Source organism: Synchiropus splendidus, chromosome 18 (genome assembly GCF_027744825.2).
Source record: "Synchiropus splendidus isolate RoL2022-P1 chromosome 18, RoL_Sspl_1.0, whole genome shotgun sequence".
In the NCBI taxonomy this organism is placed as follows: domain Eukaryota; kingdom Metazoa; phylum Chordata; class Actinopteri; order Syngnathiformes; family Callionymidae; genus Synchiropus; species Synchiropus splendidus.
The window spans coordinates 4,072,190-4,093,078 of NC_071351.1; the positions used below are offsets into that span (position 1 = coordinate 4,072,190).

The 20,889-nt window shown below is 44.7% G+C and overlaps 1 protein-coding gene across 2 annotated transcripts in view; it reads right to left on the reverse strand.

The window, feature by feature from the left end:
* syt6a (synaptotagmin VIa) overlaps positions 1 to 17,880 on the reverse strand; it is a 40,673-nt gene extending 22,793 nt beyond the window's left edge. For both annotated transcript variants that reach the window (XR_008412947.1, XM_053849287.1), the window contains exon 1: positions 17,709 to 17,880. Coding sequence is in view for 1 of the 2 variants with exons in the window: in XM_053849287.1 (XP_053705262.1) it covers positions 17,709 to 17,865 (157 nt within the window). In the remaining variant the exon portion in view is untranslated. The remainder of the gene's footprint in view (positions 1 to 17,708) is intronic.
* Positions 17,881 to 20,889: the final 3,009 nt, after the last annotated feature.

Here is a 20,889-nt window from a genome sequence, read left to right on the forward strand (position 1 = left end):
AAGCACTGGGTCTTTTCAAGCGGACTCAGGACTACAGTTAAGCAACGGTGCGCATTGACGGATGAACTGGTCTCCGTAATGTGCAGAGACACAGAATCATTTAACAAAAACAATTGTGGCACAGCGCTCATCGACTCCGCTGTGTCACACAAACTTAAGTACTGGGCCAAGAAGAACCAAAAGAAAGAGTATGTGAAACAAGATGACTCTCCATACACACTAGCTGTTTCACAGCATCAGAGACAAACTTCCAAACACCAGAGACAGCATCCTGGTAAAAGCATATGACTTTGACCCTAAAAGTAATTTGGAATGACCGTGATATCGTAAGAAGGAGGCCTTGAAATCTGATCTTCAGCTGGATGTGTGTGAGACCAGCTACGAAAGTCACATGACACGCCATTACTCAGTGATCTCAACCAGCACCCACGCCTGTCCAAATCAAGTCATTAATGTCAGCGAGCGACCTCTGGGTTTGACCAGTTGAGCTGCACTACTGCACAGTAGAACTGAATCCATCGAGGTCACACGGGCCAGATCTGGATCGAATTTCATTACGCCTCAAAAAGATGCCATTTACAGAGACCACAACGATATGAGAAAGTACTGGAAGCGTGGAACCTACTCCGGCCGTATGTTGATGAATGTTTTCTCTCCCCAGGTCCTGTTAAACATTTTGTTGATTCATTCATTGCCAGTCACTTTTTGTAGTCAACGGCCCAGAGACACACAGATGGGTCTCTGGACCATCACACCAAAGACGTGGTCCGTCATGCTTTTACGAGGTGATCTCTGCTCCAGACTTTCATCAGTGCTGTGGCTCTCCCGACTGTCGAGGCCAACACAACTCCACTGTTATTTTACATCTTCAATTTCTTTCCAGCCCCAGAATATATTGACGCAGAAGGATTACTATATTTATGTTATTTACGCTGAAAAGAGAGCGAAATTGAGATTCTTCCAAGTGACCTGACTCCATCTCTGCTGCTGCTGCGGATGTGTGTGAGTTGAATGGCAGCAGCACCAGGTTGTGGTGCGGCGGTAAAAGCCTAAAAGTGCAGGATACAGTCAGAAGTGTGTACGTTAATTCAATAAAAGCTTTTACAGCTCAACTCAGAGATACTTTCTGAATCCAGATTCTACTAAGTGTCTGTCTGAAGACAAAAATGTGGGAAACTTTAAGCAGCATAAAGTAAAAAGTAAAGTAAAATGGCAGTTAGAATACGAACATCAATAGAATAATGAAAAGTGATTCGCATCCTTCTGATACAGATCCCCTGCACTAAAGACAGCAGTACGAGGAGTCCAAGTCAGATGAGTGCAAACATATCCAGCCTCATTGTTTCCCTCGTGAGTGGCGACTTTATTGATCGCGGCTCCTGGGCGTCAAAATTGCGCCCAATTTTCCTCCCTATTGAAACAAATTGTGCCTGCGAGGGTCCATCGGAGGGTCTGTGCATTATCTGAACTGTCCTGCAGCCTGGCGTTCCCCCGCCGCTGTTTTACCACGTTAATCACGCCGCTGTGCACTATTGTCCACACGCTCAGCTCCCGTGTGGGGACACATCACACTCCAGCCGCACTGACTGACATTTTAACAAGAAGTCGTAAAACACGTCTTGGACAGACTCAGGAAGACAAATGCCAGGATTGTGCTTGCACAGAGACCCCTGCAGCTACCCCCGATCACACACCATCATGTCAAACCCCACATGCACCGTGTGGGTCTGCAGCATCTATAAAAACACTCTCACACCGAGAGTAGACACCAGGGTCTCCAGATGGGAGGAGAAAAATGGCAAGTGGGTTTGTTTGGTTCACTCACTCGTAAAGCTGCTGCTGAGGATGATATAAAGCAGCAGTGGGAACAGGTAAAGGATACACACCTGCAGGATTCCTCCCAAGTTCACAGACACTCCACGATCACTTCTTTATGGCACAGCTGGGGGTCATCTGGATAAATCTCACCCTCTAATTGCTTTGTTGCATCTTCAGCTCGCAAGCAGAAAGGAGATTAACTCACTCACACAACAGTCATTTTCTGCATGAAGCAGACAATGACGCAAGCAATCCAAAGATTTTCCCAAAAACAAAGCATGGTAAAACGGTTGGCAAAAATAAATGCCATCATAAAACATACTTCTAACAACGGTATAACTCCAATTAAACTCAACATAGTGCTAATGTGAAGTTAGCCCCAACGGTGCAAATGTTGTAGCCCAGCTGGTGACTACATAAATAACTAATCGCCTCATTCAATTCAACCGACAGGGCTTCAGTGTTGAGGAGAGTTGAGCAATAATGTAGCCTTTGTGCTTATGAGGTTGCAACGTTACAGCCATGTTGGTTTCATACAGCGTGGCTTCAACACTTAAACAAGAATTTAGTTCAAACTGATGAATTCACACAACCCAACTGCTGTGGTGGCTGAATTGCTGATCTTGCAAAAATACCAACAACGTGACAACTTTGCTAAAGTGCTCATCTTGTTCTCTCCCGCTGACTCATTTGAAGTCCACGAACACAGGTGGAATTCGCAGGAATAATCCCATCTCCACTCTCCGAAACTATTCTCCTCCTTCTCCATCATGAATTATTTGCAGTATCATCTCTGCAGCTTTGGTGCAAACGCAAAAACACTTGACGCTATGCAGCAAGCCAAGCAACATATCCAGCATTAGTTCACTTGTTCAATAATTGACAAGAGCGCAGCACAGCATGAATCAATATGTTGCCAATTTCAGGAGGACAGTGAGACACCGGTGATAGAGAGCTGCAGACCATTAAATATTAACCTGATGCTTCACGGAAAGAGGCTTCAAATCAGAGCAATATACATGAAGAAGAAAGTTTAGGAGCTGAGATTATTCCTGAGTAAACAATTATTAGTGGGGGGGACAGCAGAATCAGCGGCAGAATAACACTTGAGACCACCTCTCGCTGCCGCTAACAACCTGTTCCGAAGAAATCAATCACCACAACAAAAGAGGGAAAACACAGAGAAATTGCAGCTGCATCGTCTGTGACAGCGGCGTACTCACCGGTGGCACTCGCTTTGCTCCCTTACTCCCTCCTCCAGTCAATGTTTCCCTCAGCACACAACTCCTGCTCCGATGTTCTCCTCCTGCTTGCTCCCGAGCAGACTGAGGCTCCAGTGCACGCAGGATCCCTGTTTCTATGGCAGTGTGAGCAAGTCAGCAGGATGCTCCAGTGCAAATGTCTCGGGGCAGACGCCTCACTCAGCGCAGCCAAAGCTGCTCAACAAAGGCTCGCACTTCAATTGTGCTGCTGCAAACAAAGCAAAACAGCCCCCAGCCACTGTAACCTCTGGTGCGAGGAATGAGGGGAAATCAAACATGTAGTGGAGCAGAAACAGTTTGCTTTTTTCATGTATTTGACACTTCAAGTTGCTTCATGTGCGACTTCATTCAGAGCAGTAAGGAAGCAGAACAATCCCTTTAACACCAGACACACCAGGAGATGAAAGAAAGAAAGAAGGAATCTGCTTTATGGCCAATGTCAATGAGGATCCCACCAACTAGGAAAGCGCTTTGGTACATTGTGCAATAATGAACAAAAATTAAAAAAAAAAAATCTTAGTACTTTGACTGAATGGTTGAGCCCATGTGAGCACCAGTGACCCAAAATGGCTCCTAGTTCAGGCTCACGTTCAGAAATACATTTGAGCAACACATAAAAAACACATGCTCAATTGTGCATTTCTGAGTCAGGAAACTTGATCACACCTTTTAAGTATTTGTGATGCCACAGGAAACCATGCTTGCCTTTAAGAAGCTGAATATTAACAACACTCTCCTCATACATATCAAAGCCACTCGGTGAATAGATGGCCAGACAACACCGCCTCACTTGTTTCATATTTCTGCGCCGACTCAGACTACACAAACACCTCACAAGGGATCAAACAGGACTCTTAATGTCATTTTGTGATGTTGAGTAACACATGCACGCCTTTGTTGAGTGTCGGGAGAGGTTGCCGGTGAGATTCTGAGCGCACACACGTATTCCACACACCACTGAGTCCAGGCAAGAGAGGAATTGCGCCAGGGTCTGCAGCTCTGACGGCAATCATGCGACATATTGCAGCAGGAATCAGTGCAATCTGCAACAGAGAGCGACAGAACAAGAGGGAGGAACACAGTGCAACCCCCCTCCAGTCTGCCCTCTATCTAGATTAGCATCAGTTGTGCATCATTGTGCTCCACAGAGGATGCTAGTCTGACCAGGGGCTGCTGCAGGGGCAACTTCCAATCAATCCAGTGTGCGCAACACTAATAAAAAAGCAGAGAAAGAGAAAGGCACACGTGTGTGAAATGGTGTATCCAGCAAGTGTTGAACTTGTGATCCTGGAAAGTGTGATAAGATGAAGAGAAGTGATCTGTCACAGTAAAAGTGTGTTTTCTGTCGGAGCAGCTAATGAATAATGCAGGATGATTCTTCCTGGCTGAGTGTGTGTGTGAGTGTGTGTGTGCGCGCGCAGTGATGGTTTGATAATAGAAAAATGTTGCATCCTGTTATTTCTTCCAGATCTTACAATTGCAATATATTTTGGGTGTGTGTCTGTATGTGTGCGAGTGTACTCTCTTTGTGTGAACCGGTAGGAGCTGTTAAGAGGACATTTTTGAAAAAGTCACTTCACTTGCTCACCACAATTGAGTTTAAGTTTGGTGCAAAGGGTAAGGTTAGCCATTTGGTTTGGATGGTTAAGTTAAGGGTGAACGGGGAAGCTGGGGAACAGGTTCTGACAATAAGAAGTCCTCACAAATAAAGCATATTGCGACTGGGTGTGTGCGTGTGTGTGAATGCATGTCTGTGTGTAAAGGCTAACACAACGTCAACACCAGAATAAGCCTGTTAGCATGAACGTGCCACTTCAGAACAAAGAAATAACATACAATAAAGAAACAATAATTTGCTATTGAATTTAGAGAGAAAAAGAGTCTACCATTACACCAGACACTTTTCTGAGCCTAGTCCATTTCATGAAAATCAGATCTGCACGCGAGACTCAGAAGAGCCACAAATCTCTTTCATACATTCAAGCATCCTTTAAACATGAGCGCAGGCCAGTGTTGTAACCACGGTGTGACAGCTGCTGGATGCATGATAATGCGTTTGCTCGCCGCTGTCTGCTCTAAGAATAACAAATGTCCAAATGACATCTTTTGCTGAGTGATCACAACTTGAAAGCTGCAGGTAACGTCTTCAATAATGACTTTGGCCCTGAAAAAGCTTGACTGATGGAAGTGCACACTATGAAAGGCAAATGCAGAAATGTAGAGGGTTTAGCTAAATTCAAGATCATGACAATGTTGCAAGATAGTACAATGCTGGGGATTTGCCTCTGAGCAACAGTATGTTCAACTGAAGTCTGCAGAAAACATGGTGTTTGTCACCTGTACTTGCTGCGTTCAGCAATGTAATCCCATGTAGTGTCAAGATAGTCCTGCTACATTGTAGACGCAAAAACTGCAGACAGTAGAGAAGCTCAAGAGTGCCTCAGTAAAGCAAACATAACTCTTCACCAGCTCTTGTTTCTCTTGCTCTTGATCTCAAAGTTCTCTCAGGCTGCCTCAGCAGACATGAGCCCCACTGATGTATAAACCAGTGGGCACTGCGCCTCACTGATTTTGATTCAGAGTGTCCAGACAAGAATAATTTGTGATTGACAAAGAGAGCAGATACCCGACTATTATCACAGCTATTACACTCCCATCCTGATGCTGAACCCCTGGCTTATGGTTAGCATGATCGATCAGCTATACAGTCTCCAGAAGTCAAAGATAAACAGATTACTTCTGATGATGCATGTGTATCCGCCCGAGCCTTAATACAAATTCAAAGCAATGTGTCAAAGATTGACTTCACATCTGAGGTTATCGATCTTTTGTGTCGATTGTTTTGGATGTCTGATGACTTCTGCAGCCATCACCGCATCACTGCACAATCCCCATTACATGTTTGAAGGGCTACAAGCCTGGTCCTGGCAGAGCCCATGTGGCTCGAAATAATGAGGGTCATGGCATTACTATCCTGCCTGAAGTACAACACATCAGCATTCATGGCCTTTGCACTGCGGTCCGGAGCAGCCTGCCACATTCATAATTTCAGTGTTACTCAACTGAAGCAGGTGGACGACACGCTGTTCATTTCTCTCCGCCGCGAGCAGCGCGGAACACAACCAGTGACATGGTAGGAAGAAAAATTGTTTGTGTTGTTTGAGCAGCTCTCTCTCGCATAAAGGTCATATTTTATAAACCACATGGGCTGCAAGTAAATGAGCTGCAGAAATACTGAACAGCAGTGAGGTGCATGGGTGGGTTCTGCAGTTTTACACCACGGCAGTCCTCAGTTCCCAGCCAGCTGCAGAAGAATGTGTCCCCCAGTGCGCATTTTATCATCCTGGAACCTTTCTGGCCGGTTGACAGTGCAGTGTGTTGCCGTCTGGGACAAGTGACTGAATGGTTTCTCACACATTTGTAAAAGAAGCTTTTCTGTGTTAGTCGAGTGCTCTGCCCTGGCATTATACCAACCCAGTCATTTCTCTGTCAACAGTCGGTTCACACCACCTGAGGAGTCACAAGTGGGATTTCAGGCACTCAACTCAGAAGCCGAGTGCTTAAACCGTTACAAATTCCAAAAGAGCGAGCGAAGCACGAGCAGGAGAGGCCTTCAACACACAAGTACAGATGGAGAGGTGCAAAGCTGTTGGATTGAGGTGGGAAGACATTGTTGCTGGAGGTCAGATCTCAAGAAAACCGGCTCCGAAGGTTGTTTTTTATCAAACATACTCACTCTTGAGTTGACTTTTCATTTGGAGGAGCTGTGAAAAGGATGAGGGGCTTGCATGGGAAGCTCCATGGCACTCAGCTCACACTTGTCAATTCTATTTATCCATCTCAACAATGATTCAGATTTGTTCTCTGACATGCAGCGTTGCTAACAGTAACGGAGATACTCGCCTCTCCCCTTGCAAAGGCTTATTTTCAGACATGCACTCATCAAGGACAAGGACAACCAGCAGCCTAAATAATCCCCCGAGGAAACTCTTGTGGGCTCCTTAGTTCTCATCAAGAAAATGCCAGAGTGCGACAAGACAGTAGGCGCTGCTTTATTAAAGAGACAGATGAGGACCTGATTGCAGCTCCTTAAAAACATGTCTCTTGATTGTAGCCTTTCCCCACTGGATAATCGAAACTAATCCCAGTGTTTGTCAGACCTGTTGATGACAGGGATTCAATTCTCGAATTTTGGAGTAGCACTGATGTATTTTAGTACAGCTGTGGTTTCATCTGAAAAAAGAAAGTAGCAGTTGGCCTTTGTCAGAAGTGTTGAGATTAGACAGCTGTGGCCCCCTGTCTTCGCCCTCTTGCCCCTTAAATAATCTGGTGCCCTGCTGGCGCTATGACCTTTACGCTTCGGCTGCTCAGGCAGCTTTAGTTCTTCCCTCTCACTGCAGATTTCCTGCAACGGTTTGCTCTGCGAAGGTCCAAAATGACTGCTGAGCATCAGCTGCTGCAAAAGTGGGCCAAGCATTCTGACAGTTTGGCGCACACACCTTTCAGGGAATCCTTGATAGGATTTTGATAACATGCAAAAATGAGTTTGATGACGCCCTCTTTGGGTTGAAATGACACATCCGACAAAGCAACAAGCACAAATGGAGTCGCCAGCAACAAACTTCAGCAGAGGAGATGGAGAGATGACTGTCAACTAGATGAACGATCAACGGTGGATAACAGATGAAACACATGCCATACGCTTAGTTTAGGGAATGACAAAGTGAAACGTGGAACTAAGTCAAGTCAATCGTGTTGATGGTGGATCCGATGATGGTCCAAGTCTTAGGAACGTGACTCACATTGGCAATGAACATGCACCCGCCCCACGGCTTGGTGCATGTGCGGCGAGGTTTATTGTTTATGTTTCATGTTAAGCGCAAGTCAAAGTCTTTGAACAATATTTTGACATTTCGCCGGAATAGATCTTTACATTTTTGCCTTATTTCCCGTACAAACCATCATCTCAACAGCAACTTGACCACAATCGCAGTCATCGCAGGCTCGGGAGCCACATGCGGCTCGGGAGCCTCGGGTTGGCCAGGCCTGCACTAAGCTGTCTCCTCAGTCCCAGCGCTATTGATGACATTATTGTTCGATTCTTAAATGCTTTCTCATTTTATTCAAGCTGATGAGGGTCCAATTAGTGTAATCAAATTCTTCTGTTTACCACGACTCATGAAGGGAGGTGACGCTAATGAACTCATGAGATTCCCCTCTCGGATTTCAGTGTTTATTTTAGTGAAGACGCAGTGCAGCTCAGATTCTGGTGAGCGCACGTTATTGTTCTGATGGCCCAGCTGTGTTTGGCCTTTGCTCTAAGAAATGAGAATAAATGGCCGTGACTCTGCACGGACGAAAACTGGGACCTTTATATTCATCATCCAAACTCTTGAGAGGGGTGACATGCTCCCCCACTGCTGAGAAAGCAGGGGAATCGAGGGTCGAAACACCAACATGCTTTCAAAAATACATAAACTGCTGCGCATTCAGAAGGGTTTATCCTCACTGGGAATACACACTCAACACAATTCATCTTTGTCACCAGCGTACGTCAACGGTTCGCTCAGAACATTGGATCCGCTTCTGGCTCGTCGCCCTGACTGGGAATCTAAGCGCAGTTCAAAGGGAACGCAGCTCAGACTGGAGGCCAGAGCTCTCCTGGGTCTTATGTGGTGAGAATGGGAAATGTAAATCCACTCAAATGTTCGCCAGAGGATATTTAACGCGGCACCCCAGAAATCCTCTGGTGAATCATCGCGGTCGATCTGGAGCGGTTCAGAAATGCATGAACAAAGTAGAACAAGAGTTCGTGGAGGGAAGCAGAGAAGAGGCCCCACATATATGTCAGCAAATAATGGTGAGCAGCTGATCAAAATGACCAACCTTAGTTCAGATGAATGAGAAAATGAATAAGAGGGAGGCAATACTGAAGACCATGCCTGCAGACAAGCCTCGACGGAGCATCAGCTTAGATTCATTTCAGTATTGGTAAATGCAAATGACACTGGAGTGAAAGAGCGTTGAGACCACTGTACTGTACTCTGATACTGCTACACTGTAAGTGAAAAAGTGTCAAGTGAAAAACCTGCACAACACATGGTTTTCAAGAAAAAGGTTTTGACACAGAAACTGCTGGATTTCTCTGCAGAAGAGACTTCAAAGATTGGAAGGAAGAGAAGGGCAGAAATGACAACTGGTCTCTGCTTCTTTCCAACCTTTGTGAAATGTAGGCGCGTCATTGACCGTATTGTATGCATTGTGACAATAATGAAGCCATGTGATGTAAACGTTTTCCAAATGTCATAGAAGCATTTTATTACGTATCAGCATATTGTGTTATGACATCATTTTGGATGGCATGGTTGAGGCTGAGGCTCCGGTTTTCTAGTTGTTGCTTAGTAGTTTCTCGTTTTCAGATCTGAACCCCAAAACATGTGTTTTTTTTCTCTCAAGAACTTTTGATTGATCAAGGCCTCAGGCGATGCTTACACGACAATCTGACAGATCCAGTGCGTTGGTGACTAAGGTGATTTGTTATCACGCCGACGCCCGGTCGTCATGTCACCCGCATACATCAAACTCCCAGCATGCCCAGCTGTGATCTTAATTACACGCTCGGCTGGGGATGAGCTTGTCAACGACCACGGCGATGTTCTACCAGGGGGATGAATTAGCGTTGGCGATTCTTATTTACAGCGGCAGATTTACATAAGTGAGCCACGGGAGGCTACTGATCGCGTTTCCCGGGTCGCAACGCATTTTGTAAATCTAAAACCACACAGACGACACTGGCGGAGACAGTAGGCGCAAGAACATGTCGTGAAAGTGGAAATGATTCATGTTGCTGTCAGAAAGTGTCATGTAAAGATGAAAGAAAATGTGTATTTAATCTTGTGCTGACAACGACAGACAATACTGGAAGCTTTAGCCCAATCAATGCTAACATTAAAAAAAAAAAGAGCTTAAAAAGTGATTGCTTACATAACACAACCCATGTTGCGCTATATTGAATCATATATTCCACTGTGATCTCAGCTGATGCTACAGGAATGATATTAATGTAACTCGGCTTTTTTCATATTTTCTGCTTTCACACCAAAACCTCAGAGCAATTTTCCAGTTATGGACAAGCATTGAGGTTGTTCCATCAATTCCTGTCAGATTACATCATCTCAGAACAAGCTGCGGCCTCTTTGCACTGACCATTAATACAATCAGAGGATTAAATGTCACAGGAAACATTTGCATGCCAAAACGAGCTCAGAAAAAGCAATATTCAATATTTTGTTTCCCCAAAAACACACATTTCTTGTGGTTAGCGGTGTCATGCACACATCCTGTTCAACCCCTCCAATGATTCAGGCAAAAACTGAATGCATGTGATCTGAAGCAGTGGAGAAACTACCTGGCTGCTCATCAATATGTTGTACCTTACAACTTCATGTTAACATTCAAATTATTTATAAAAACATACATGCCACAACAATTACAATTATCCTTTAATGTCCTGTAGGGACAAATTATTTAACCAAAGTTTTAAACATGTGATTCATCTTCCCTTTAAAATAAAGCCATAACGTCAATGAAACATAAAATACAAAACATACAAATACAATACAAACTGACCTGACCATCAAAAATTCCCAACAAAACCAGTGCATTGAGACTAAGTAGTGTCGACGCCAGACACCCCCAAACCAGATCTAGAAAGTCATATTCCTCTACTATACTTATTTGTGCCTCTTCATCCACTGCTGTCCAATTATAAATGCTTGAAATGCAAAGCTTCATTATGCCATTATGAGACAGTTCAAAAGGTTCTTCAATTGGTTAACACAATAACTACATCTGGCATGTGTTGGTCTCACATGCATGAACGCAGGGCGCACACACACACAGACGTTTCCTTCTGCCTGCAAGCCGTTTGTCATGAGGTTGTTATTGAATTTGTCCTCCCATCGCCCGGCTCCTCTTTTTGTGGCTCATGTTTCCTCAGGGGATCGTTAATGGCAGTATAAGTGAAAACACAAAGTATAGGAAGCAGCAGAGATTCCAGGAAATCTGGAACGATACCGTCTCATTGACGGAGGCCCAAGGCACCGACTGTTCTACCTGACCGCCACATTTTCGCTTCTTTTGGCAGGACATCAGTATTAACACACACACACACACTCCAAAGATGTGAAACTAATGATATAAAACGATCCTCCTCTTGGCTAGGCTAAAATAAATGAGGGAAAACACGTAGTCTTCCTCAATCAGCATCATAAAACCAGGCAGAAAATCGCGTTACTTCTGGCATCACAGAGAAAAACCACACTGCTGCTCACAGACTGAATATATCTGCGTCCTCTTGAAAAGTAAATGACACAACTTCATTTTGTATTAGACCACTCTTTAGAATCTTTTAGAATCAATGTGATTCCAAAAATGTAAGAATTGAATGCCTGTCATGTCTCTGAACCAAGTCTGGTCATTGATAAAGCATTCAATATCGTTCATAAATGCCTTGCCATTACACCACTGCACTTTCATAACTTGGATGGGAAACGAATAGGCATAATGTGCTTAGTCATTGTCGGGATTTTGTTGGTAAATAAAATAACTAATGAACTGTCCACAGACTCACCCAGCGTGGAGAATTCAACAACTGAGAAAATGAAGATATCAGGTGACGCCGTGTTGAAGAAACGGACATGTTCATGAACAATTACAGTCACAAATTTAATTGAAATGAATGAAACTGTTTCGAGTCGTGATCGTGAAAGTCAGTCAGACGTGTAAGAGATGTGTAAGAACATTAATGGCTGGTGGGCAATCCAGATATGCAATTATAGAGACCATTAATTACATAAACGATTAAAATGTTTCAGAAAAACTGTAGCCGATATTGTAATCCATGTTCCCTACTTTACTGCAGTCAGAGTTGCACTCACTCACTTCTTCACTTGACAAAAGGATTCGTCCAAACCTGACCACTGCATTTTGTCCACACATGAACCAATTGGTACGTCATTAAACAACCACTTGGTCTGTGAGTTTGAATGACTCTGTTTTGTGCATCTGCTATAAATGAAATCAAAGATCTCACTGCCTCATTTCAGTCAGATTCTGTAGCGAGGAATGAAATTATTTATCTCTGACAGTTTTTATTTGCTTGTTTACGGCATGAAACAACTATTCCTTGTTTAAAGTGCATTGGAATTGCAGTTAAACAGCAGTAGATAAACCATGAGGTGGAAGCATGGAAATGCATATGAAACAGGCATAAAAGGCATCTAGGAAAAACAGTAAGAATATAAAGGAGCAGATTAAACTCAGAATAGCAGGAATTGATCACGGAGACTTGGTTTTAGATGGTTTTAGATGTTTAATGTTAGATGAAAATTAAACAGCTGTTCGGACCATAAAACTCTGGCGCCAACATTGCAACTCGACTAAAAGCACCAGAACAAACAGTGCGGGCAGAGCCGAGGTCGGAGCTGCCTCCTGTCTGCAGCCTTGAATTTGTCAGAAGGGTTGACTCGGACACAAAAGACAATGTTCTTGGTATCGTAACGGTCCATTAGTGCACCATTGTTGCGAGTCAGGATACTTCAGAATAAATCTCATGCTCTGTCTCCTCGCCCTGTCACTCGTGTGTTCTCTTCTGAGCGAAACTCTTCGATCAATAAACCAATATCAAGGCTCAATCACCCCATAAGCAGTGGTTTAATACACAGCGCTTTCATTTATCACTTTTTGTTTTGTCTGACGACTCATTCTCTGCCCTCAGCTGTGACCTCGCTCAAAGAGGCAAACATCATGACTCAGCGAACAGGACGATGGTGAGGCTGTCTCGGTGCGTTGCATTGAGAGAGGCTAGATTCCCTCTCTAACTTATTGGTTAAGATTAAGGTTCAGAACAGCAGCGGCTCACTGTAGCAGAGAACCTCACACGGAATTAAATCCACAGCTTCGCTGGCCGGTATTCACTCAAGAGTTGGATGTTGGTGTATTCCAAGCATTCATTTTAATGAAAAACATGTCCTGCTCAGACAATCATGAAGTCCTCCTCCTCGCTCTGAACCTTGCCACTGACCCCGCTTGTTTGATTGAACCAGCACACCTACACACTCACCAGCTTTCACCAGCCAGAAAACGAGACAACAGGAATTTAACATCAATTATAAGTGAAACTATTCTTCATTTTAAATAATCCCTGTCACATCAACCAAACAATCAAAAGAGCAACTTGCATATTTGACTGGTTACATGACAAATTTGGGAAATTTTGCGTCCAGTATCCAGTCCTGAAAATTCCGATCGAGAGCGGACTGGCCAGCCAGTTTGACTTTCGAGCACACGATGGACACGGAGTGTCACTTTGGTCAACTCCCAGCATCTTTTGCTGAGCCACGGTATTAGACTTGAGCAAGTAGCATCACTGGAAACACACCTTTATCAAGCTGTGTGAGAAGCGACGGAACACTGTCTGCGCTCTACCTGGCCCTCGCGAGCGGACGCACCAAAATCCACATTATTGCAGTGATTACAGCCGCCTTTGACAACTGCTCCATAGGTGACAGCTGAGACAACATTTTCCCAGCGTTATCTCTCCCCACAGGAACGGTGCGAGTCTCTGGAGTTCCATTGTGGGCCATAGTGAAACGTTGTACCAATAAAATACCGGGACAGTCGACGACTGCTATGAATTATTAAAAAGCTCTGTGGCCCTGCATCATTCTAATCTCCACCGTGCAGTTAATTTGATGTTCTCCTTTTCTTTCCGTAGGCTCACCCTGCATTGCACCAATCTCTGCAAATGCCAGCGACACGGAATTGGACTGACGCGCTAAACGAGTGAGCCGCTGACGCTAACCTGTGTCACTCGAGTGCCAGGGTCTTGCTTAATAAAGCTCAAGATGAGAGGGGAAATGATCAAAAATAGCCCTAGTCAACTGGAGTCCACACACCTGACGCTGCTACTGCTACTGCCAATAATGGAAGCAGAATTTGTGATGAGAGTGTGTGTTGGGAAGCAGCAAGGCCATGGTTTATTATCAGACTTCTGCATATCCAGTGAGGCGATCAGATCTGTTCCTTCACATACCAACCAGTAGGGATGGGCGATATGGACAAAAAAAAAAATTGTGATAAATCAAATTTTGGCGATAACGATAATTATTACGATAAATACTATTCCACTCCATGTGTTGGACACTACAGTCTCTCCTGAAACAGTTTTATGATGAAACTTATTTGTGTAGTTGTCTCCAACATCATTATTTGTTTATGTTTAAATATAATAGTTAATCAAGCGTATAGATGAGAAATTCAATGTTTCTGGTAGAACCCAGACATGGCTGACAGGCTGCTCTGCCAGCTTTATTTAGGGGTTAAATTAAGCCGTCTCTGAACAGTTGACTTGAACTATGGACTAATCTGCACACATTTCCTCGATGCTATTGAAGAAATATTAGAAACTGTCAGTCCTTTGTCTTGTGTGATGAAAAACCTTTTCACAATTCTCTCTCCTAAAATGTTTGTTTTTCATTGCCTTATTGAAGATTTCACTCATACATTGACGCTTTAGAATTTGTTGATGGTCTCTAACTGATGCCGCCTCGTAGCATTTGCGCTGCCTATGAGAGTGTGTCTGCGAACAGTGAACCCTAATGGGGACGTGGAAGAGGACACCGCTGCCAATACCTGCATGTGTTGATGTGAACCAAGGCAGACAACCGCGTCAGAGAACTTATGAGGACCACTCCATCTCATCAAATAAACAGGGATCCAGAGACTCAGAGTCGACCAGTGTCATGATCAAAGCTTCCCTGTATTAAAAATAAGTTTAATACTACGATTGTGAAAGTCCACAACACTCTCCTCAACTGTCAGTCTTGTCATGTTCACATATCCAGGTCCAATGCAGTGAGTGAGCCAGGTGTTTATTGAATTATCGTGAGATGCAGAATTGTCATTGTGGAGATTGTGTTTGGTGGTATATCGGGTACGATAGGTTATCTGCCATCCCTACCAACCAGCAAGGACGGTGACTCTCATCACTTTTAAAGACAACATGTTTGCACAGCAGCCTTCATGTTAGCACACCTGGTGTGAGTCAGCCAGGAGACCCCACTCCAGCAATATGAAGATTAACGGCATGAGTTGATGGTCAGATACATTTTCAATATGAGGCTGCTGCCACTGACGGAAGTGTGCGGTGAAGTGAGCAGAGCGGAGGTAACATGGCCGATCTTGTAAACAGCAGGGTTGCGCTCTGTGACCTGCATCACCCCTCAGAAGTAAATATCAATATCTCAGGTTGGCAGCGGATCATTAGGAAGCGTCCGCTCAGCAGAGTGTGAGACAGCGAGCCCAGCTCTCATTTGTCTCACTGAAAAAGTCATTCTTGTTCTTGCACATTCACACGCTCAGCAGGTGGAATCAGGCGTTCGCCTCCCTGATTCAACTCCATCAGTTTCAACATGTAAGAAATAGGTCGATAAATACGTCGGGTTATTATCTCCAGCCGCGTCGGGACGTGAGATTGGAGTCCCAGGCTTTCTAATTAGTCCTTCTCATTTTATCATAATCGATTCCAAACCAGTCAGAGGGTGCGAGCGTCGCAGCGCGGGAAGGAGGGAGCTCCGGAGAGATGAAGAGATAGCAGCAGATTTATCAGCTGGAAGAGCCAAAGTGCTCCTGTTAATGAGATGTTGTCTTTGTTACACTGGAGATTCAGAGCAAACGAGCAACTTTAATCTCCATTTGAGGAAAATTACAAAAAGATGTGAAGAGCTTTTTGGGATTAAACTGCCACTGATGTGTTTCAATGGGTCCAGTAGCCAGGAAAGTGAGGGGACTAGAACCTGGCCTGGTCCTTGGCCCTCCGTGTCTCTTCGGTGGGGTCTCACTGAGGCCATCAGAAGGACCACCGGAACACTTCGTGACAGACCCACAAGAAGGAAGCACAGAGCATAATGGGTAGAGTCGTGGACTATATAAACAGATATCAGCAAAGTGCTCATTGTTGCTCACTGACATCCACAAGGCCCAATCCAGCTTTGCCTAACATTCAGAATATACTCTGATTTTTCTTACATTCGCTCAAGCGCAGTTCCAAAAAGAAGAATGGAGCACAGCTGAATTGTTTTCCTTGCCTTGCACTTCAGCCTTCCTTTCTCTCTGTCTGCATGCAGCACAGAAAAACACACAAGGAGACACTGGTTCCGACCCCCAGCCCACACTTGCTGCAACATCATCCCCAGCCTCTTGTCTTTACGCTTCCATGTGGCAGAATTTATTTCCATCAGTGGGCTCACGTCATGTGTCGGCATGTCAGGTCCCTGCAGCGTGGTCAGCGCCAGCAGCATCTCTGTGAACGTTCAATTCTTCCACTGAGGATGATGAACGGTGACAGCGGCTCTGGTCGGGTGTGGTGTGACGAGCGCTCTACGAACAACCCGTTTCCTATTTGTTACGTGCTGACAGAGCAAATACTCCCCCGTCACTGACAAAACTACTATCCTCGACGGAGGAACGAGATGAAAGGTTTCAAAGATCGGCAGCTGGAGTTCAGTTATTCGGTAAACGCACAAGATTCAAACTATTTCACACAAGTGGTTCTTCGGGTGTTGCATAAAGAATGTTATTCCCGAAGACACAGCCTTGGGTCGCAGTAAGGCCTCATGGTTAACATAAATACTTCAATCATGAGAGTCTGAGATGGGAGGTGTGTGTAGGGACCCCGAGTACAATAAAGGAGCTCGAATACCAGACACATTTTAATGTACATTACCATCGACTACACTTCCCACAACACACTGACCGAACCGTGAACCATTAAACACAAGGGTTTGGGCAAATTGTACTAAAGCTTGAACGAAGAAAGCAGATTGTAAAATGAGCTGAGCTACAACGGGATGAGTCAGACGTGTTTCCTGTCATGCTCAGAGGGAAAACAACTCCATACCAAGTCCTCTAATATGATTATAAAGCTTGGCTTGACAAGGCTACACACAAGTAAATGTCTGACTGATCTTCTCCACATCCTTATTTCAAACTATGACCACGATGTGCCGCCTGACTCAAATCAGCTACCATCAGAGGAGGCAGAAAAGTTCTGTGACTCACAGGTTAGCAAGTATGGACTCAATGGTCGCTTATTTTAACAAGGTAGGTGATTATTATGTGGCTCATCGGTGGAGCAAAGGCAAACCAAATGCAGCTGAAGTGACGACGCATGGCAGATGGGGACTGTCACTTTAAGAGGCAAGATGTGGTCCACAGGTGCCCAGAGCAACAGATGATCACAGCCGCAACAGATGTGCATCTCTCATGAACCAGTACAGAACCAAGTCTTAAAGACTTTGCCGCAGAGAATGTAAGACCACTCTGTGGTACAGAGAGAAGCATCTCAGAACAATCTTTGTTTTCTCTCAGAGACTGCTGCCGCTGCTGGCTCATCTTCCAGAGCGCCGCCGCGCTCAGGTCACCAAAACTCATTAAGGATGCATTAAAAGATCAAGCATGCTCCACTGTGACGGAGCAGGTGCTAAGCAAACACACGCCGAGACTTTCACACACACCGAGTCGGCATGGAGCCCAGACACTGGCCAGAGACTACGAGATAGTTCTTACCCTGGTCTTTGTGGTCAGCGCCTTGGCTGGACAGCAGGGAAAGGAAGTCCTGACAGGTGTCTTCGTCCAGCAGAGTGCTGTTGTGCAAGCAGAGGTCAACAATTAGGGTCACAGCTTTCTGACAGACCATGTCATACTCCTCTCGCTCAGAACTCATGCTCCCAGCTGCTTCCACAGCCGAGTGCGCTCATTCAAGGGGACTGGACACACACACACACACACTCGCGCGCACACACACATGCAGAAGTAGCAGGCTGGCATGCAGAAGATGACTTGTCTCTTCTTTTCCTCCAGAGTCGCTTGTTCACACACAAACATGTACGGTGCGTGTGCACGAGCGTGTGTAGTGACATCTCCAAACAAAGAAGTGCGTGGGCATTTTAAAGCATTCGTGTGTGTGTGTGTGTGTGTTCAATGAACCGCGTTGCCCCCAGGTGATAGAGCAACGTCACGTTATTGCATCACAGAGTTGTGTTGGATGAAATCTCTAGAATCCACTCACCTCCCCCACTGCCACCCACTTCCCTCTCTCCCTCACCGCTTGCTCCCTCACCACCCGAGTGGAGTGTCGCCACTTTGATCCAAAAAAATGAAACACTCATAACAACCACTGGGCTTGTTTTTCTCAGGTCGACCATCTCGAAACTCTCGTGGGTCAGAATGTCTCAGGTGATGAACTGTCCCCGAGCGCCACCACCTGTGCCATGAACACTGCACTGTGTGTGTGTGTGTGTGTGTGTGTGTGTGTGTGTGTGTGTGTGTGTGTGTGTGTGTGTGTGTGTGTGACTCGGTGTGAACACTCTTTGAAGTGTCTCGTACAAGTACCTGGACGTGTGAGAACTTATGAGGGTCACTCAAACAAAAACATCGCTGAAAAATCGGCAACTAGAATTTTCAAAAGCTCATTTTTGATCTCTCTGTAAATGTGAACATTTTTTTGGAGGATTTTTCAGCGCATCTGTGGCGGAAACATCCTGAGAATACGACACACAAGTGTGGGTTTTCAACAAACCTCCATGTGCATTTGCAAACGCACTTGTAGATTCATCAGATGGGTCACGGCCACAGTTCTCTCCAGGAAAACAGACAGGAAGCCCCATCTATGCAGAACAAAGAGACTCTTACACCATGTTGATGAGTTCTGGTCCCTAGTGTTTTGTTTCTGAGGGAGTACAATATGCAGTGAAATGAGTCGTGGGAGTTCAGTTCACTTTGTATTACTGACTAAAAATGTCATTCAAGGTGGCGCAGAGCTTTGAAAGAGCTCTTGAAAAGCACATTGTGTTTGTCATTGTCATTTTGAAAATCCCTGGCCAGATACAAATGTTGTGAAATGCACTCTAGGCTGAATCACATGGACAAACCTACCTCCACCGTTAGCTTCTGTCACATCCATCATCCGCCTCAGCGACAACACTCTCCTCCCAAAAGCAGAATAAGAGCAACCTTAGGCATGAAAAGCACAGGAAGAGTTAGTCTGTTACAATATCATGATCAATCCCGAAACAAAGCGTTTCTCCAAACAACGTTAGCTTTAATTAGCAAAACGCGTGGCTCGTTATCGTTTCGTAGCAGCGATAACGAAAAATATAAAGACGAATAATCATGAAGTATTAAAAAAAATAGTTTTGTGAAAAACAAACAAAGCACTTAGCATTTCAAACGAGTCAGCGCAGGATAAGATAAATGTGTATAAGTTTTACAATTATGACGACTTCACGTGTGACAGGAAGTATCCTTGGAAACACAAACAATCCTTCAAAATAAAAGCATCGAATGCTTTCAGTCCCTCAACAAGATTTGATCGATTTTATTTTACTTTTTTTATTTTATGTTTAACTTTAAATCCCAGTTGTAGCGAATGATTTACAGACACAAATGGCATGTTAAAAACGTCACTTTAAACATATAAAATTTACTTTTTTTTAATTAGAAAACGTTACGCCTTCAATTCTAAATTTTCAACATAAAATCCACAAATGAGCCTGAAGGGAACGGGGTTGATGATAATTCAGTCCAGCGCTTGTGACTGGACGCTCCAGTTCACTGGCGTGCGTGTGTTCAGACTGTGTGTGATGCCGTCCAAATGAACTCTGTATCTGATTATTTAAATACTCAGGAATATTCTTGCAGACTTCTGCCTGAGAGAGCGACGAGCAAATCCCAGAGTAGCCAAATGAATTGGCAGAACCACTTGAATCTAATTGAACTGTGCGTGAACTCACTTGTTTCATCATCAGCTTCTTAACCGAACTGTTAATCACTGCAATTAAATCAAGTCTGCGATGATGATGACATTAAAATGATTTCACGCCAGTCCCATTCGGCAGCCTGATACTGAGTTTGGCCAGGTCTCCCTCCTTTAATCGGGTTAAGGCCAGTCGCAGTGGCGGCGGCCTCCACCTCGCCAGGCATCTGAGTGGAAGACGGGATCTGAGGTCTGCTGTGTTTCCTGCTGGTGGAGATTGTATCTGCTCCTCCTGGATGATCCTGATAAAACGGCCAAATCGCTGGTTGTTTCCGGCACTGGCCTGTGCAGCTGCTGCTCAGCTCTGGACCTCAGCCAACCCCCTTAAACCGCCCACCATCCACAGGCTTGTTAATGTGCACTATTACCTGCTCGACATCAAACCAGACCTATTGCCTCCAGGGATGCTGACGCCGCTGCGCATTCATGGAGAGCAGCAGTTTTGTAACAGATAGACAAAGATTTAAGGGCACTGAAACAAAATACATAATAAAACTGCCTACACGCACCAACAACAATCAGCTTGAGAAGGCAGGGAAACAAACAGGGAAGTAATTCACATACATTTGAATTGAAGTACAGCGAAAGAGAGGCGCAACACTTTTGTTCGTCGCCCACTAACAGAGCAGTCAGCAGGCCGATCCCAACTTTATAATCATACTGTATGATGGAGTATTCCTGAGAGGCCAAGCAGAAGACATATCAGTCACCAATAAGCTAACTGAACGAATGACGTGTCTTAAAATTATCCCTGTTAAAAGCCTTTTGCAGAGCATGTGACCAGAGACTCTTGAGTTGGTTAAAGGGAGCGTGTTTATGCAAATGATCGTAGTATATTAAGACAATAGTTTGTGATCTTGGGTGGTGTTGTATCCATGGCAACACAGGGACATGTCATCCAGCCGGAGGGGCAAAGGTAGGTCTGAAAAGAGG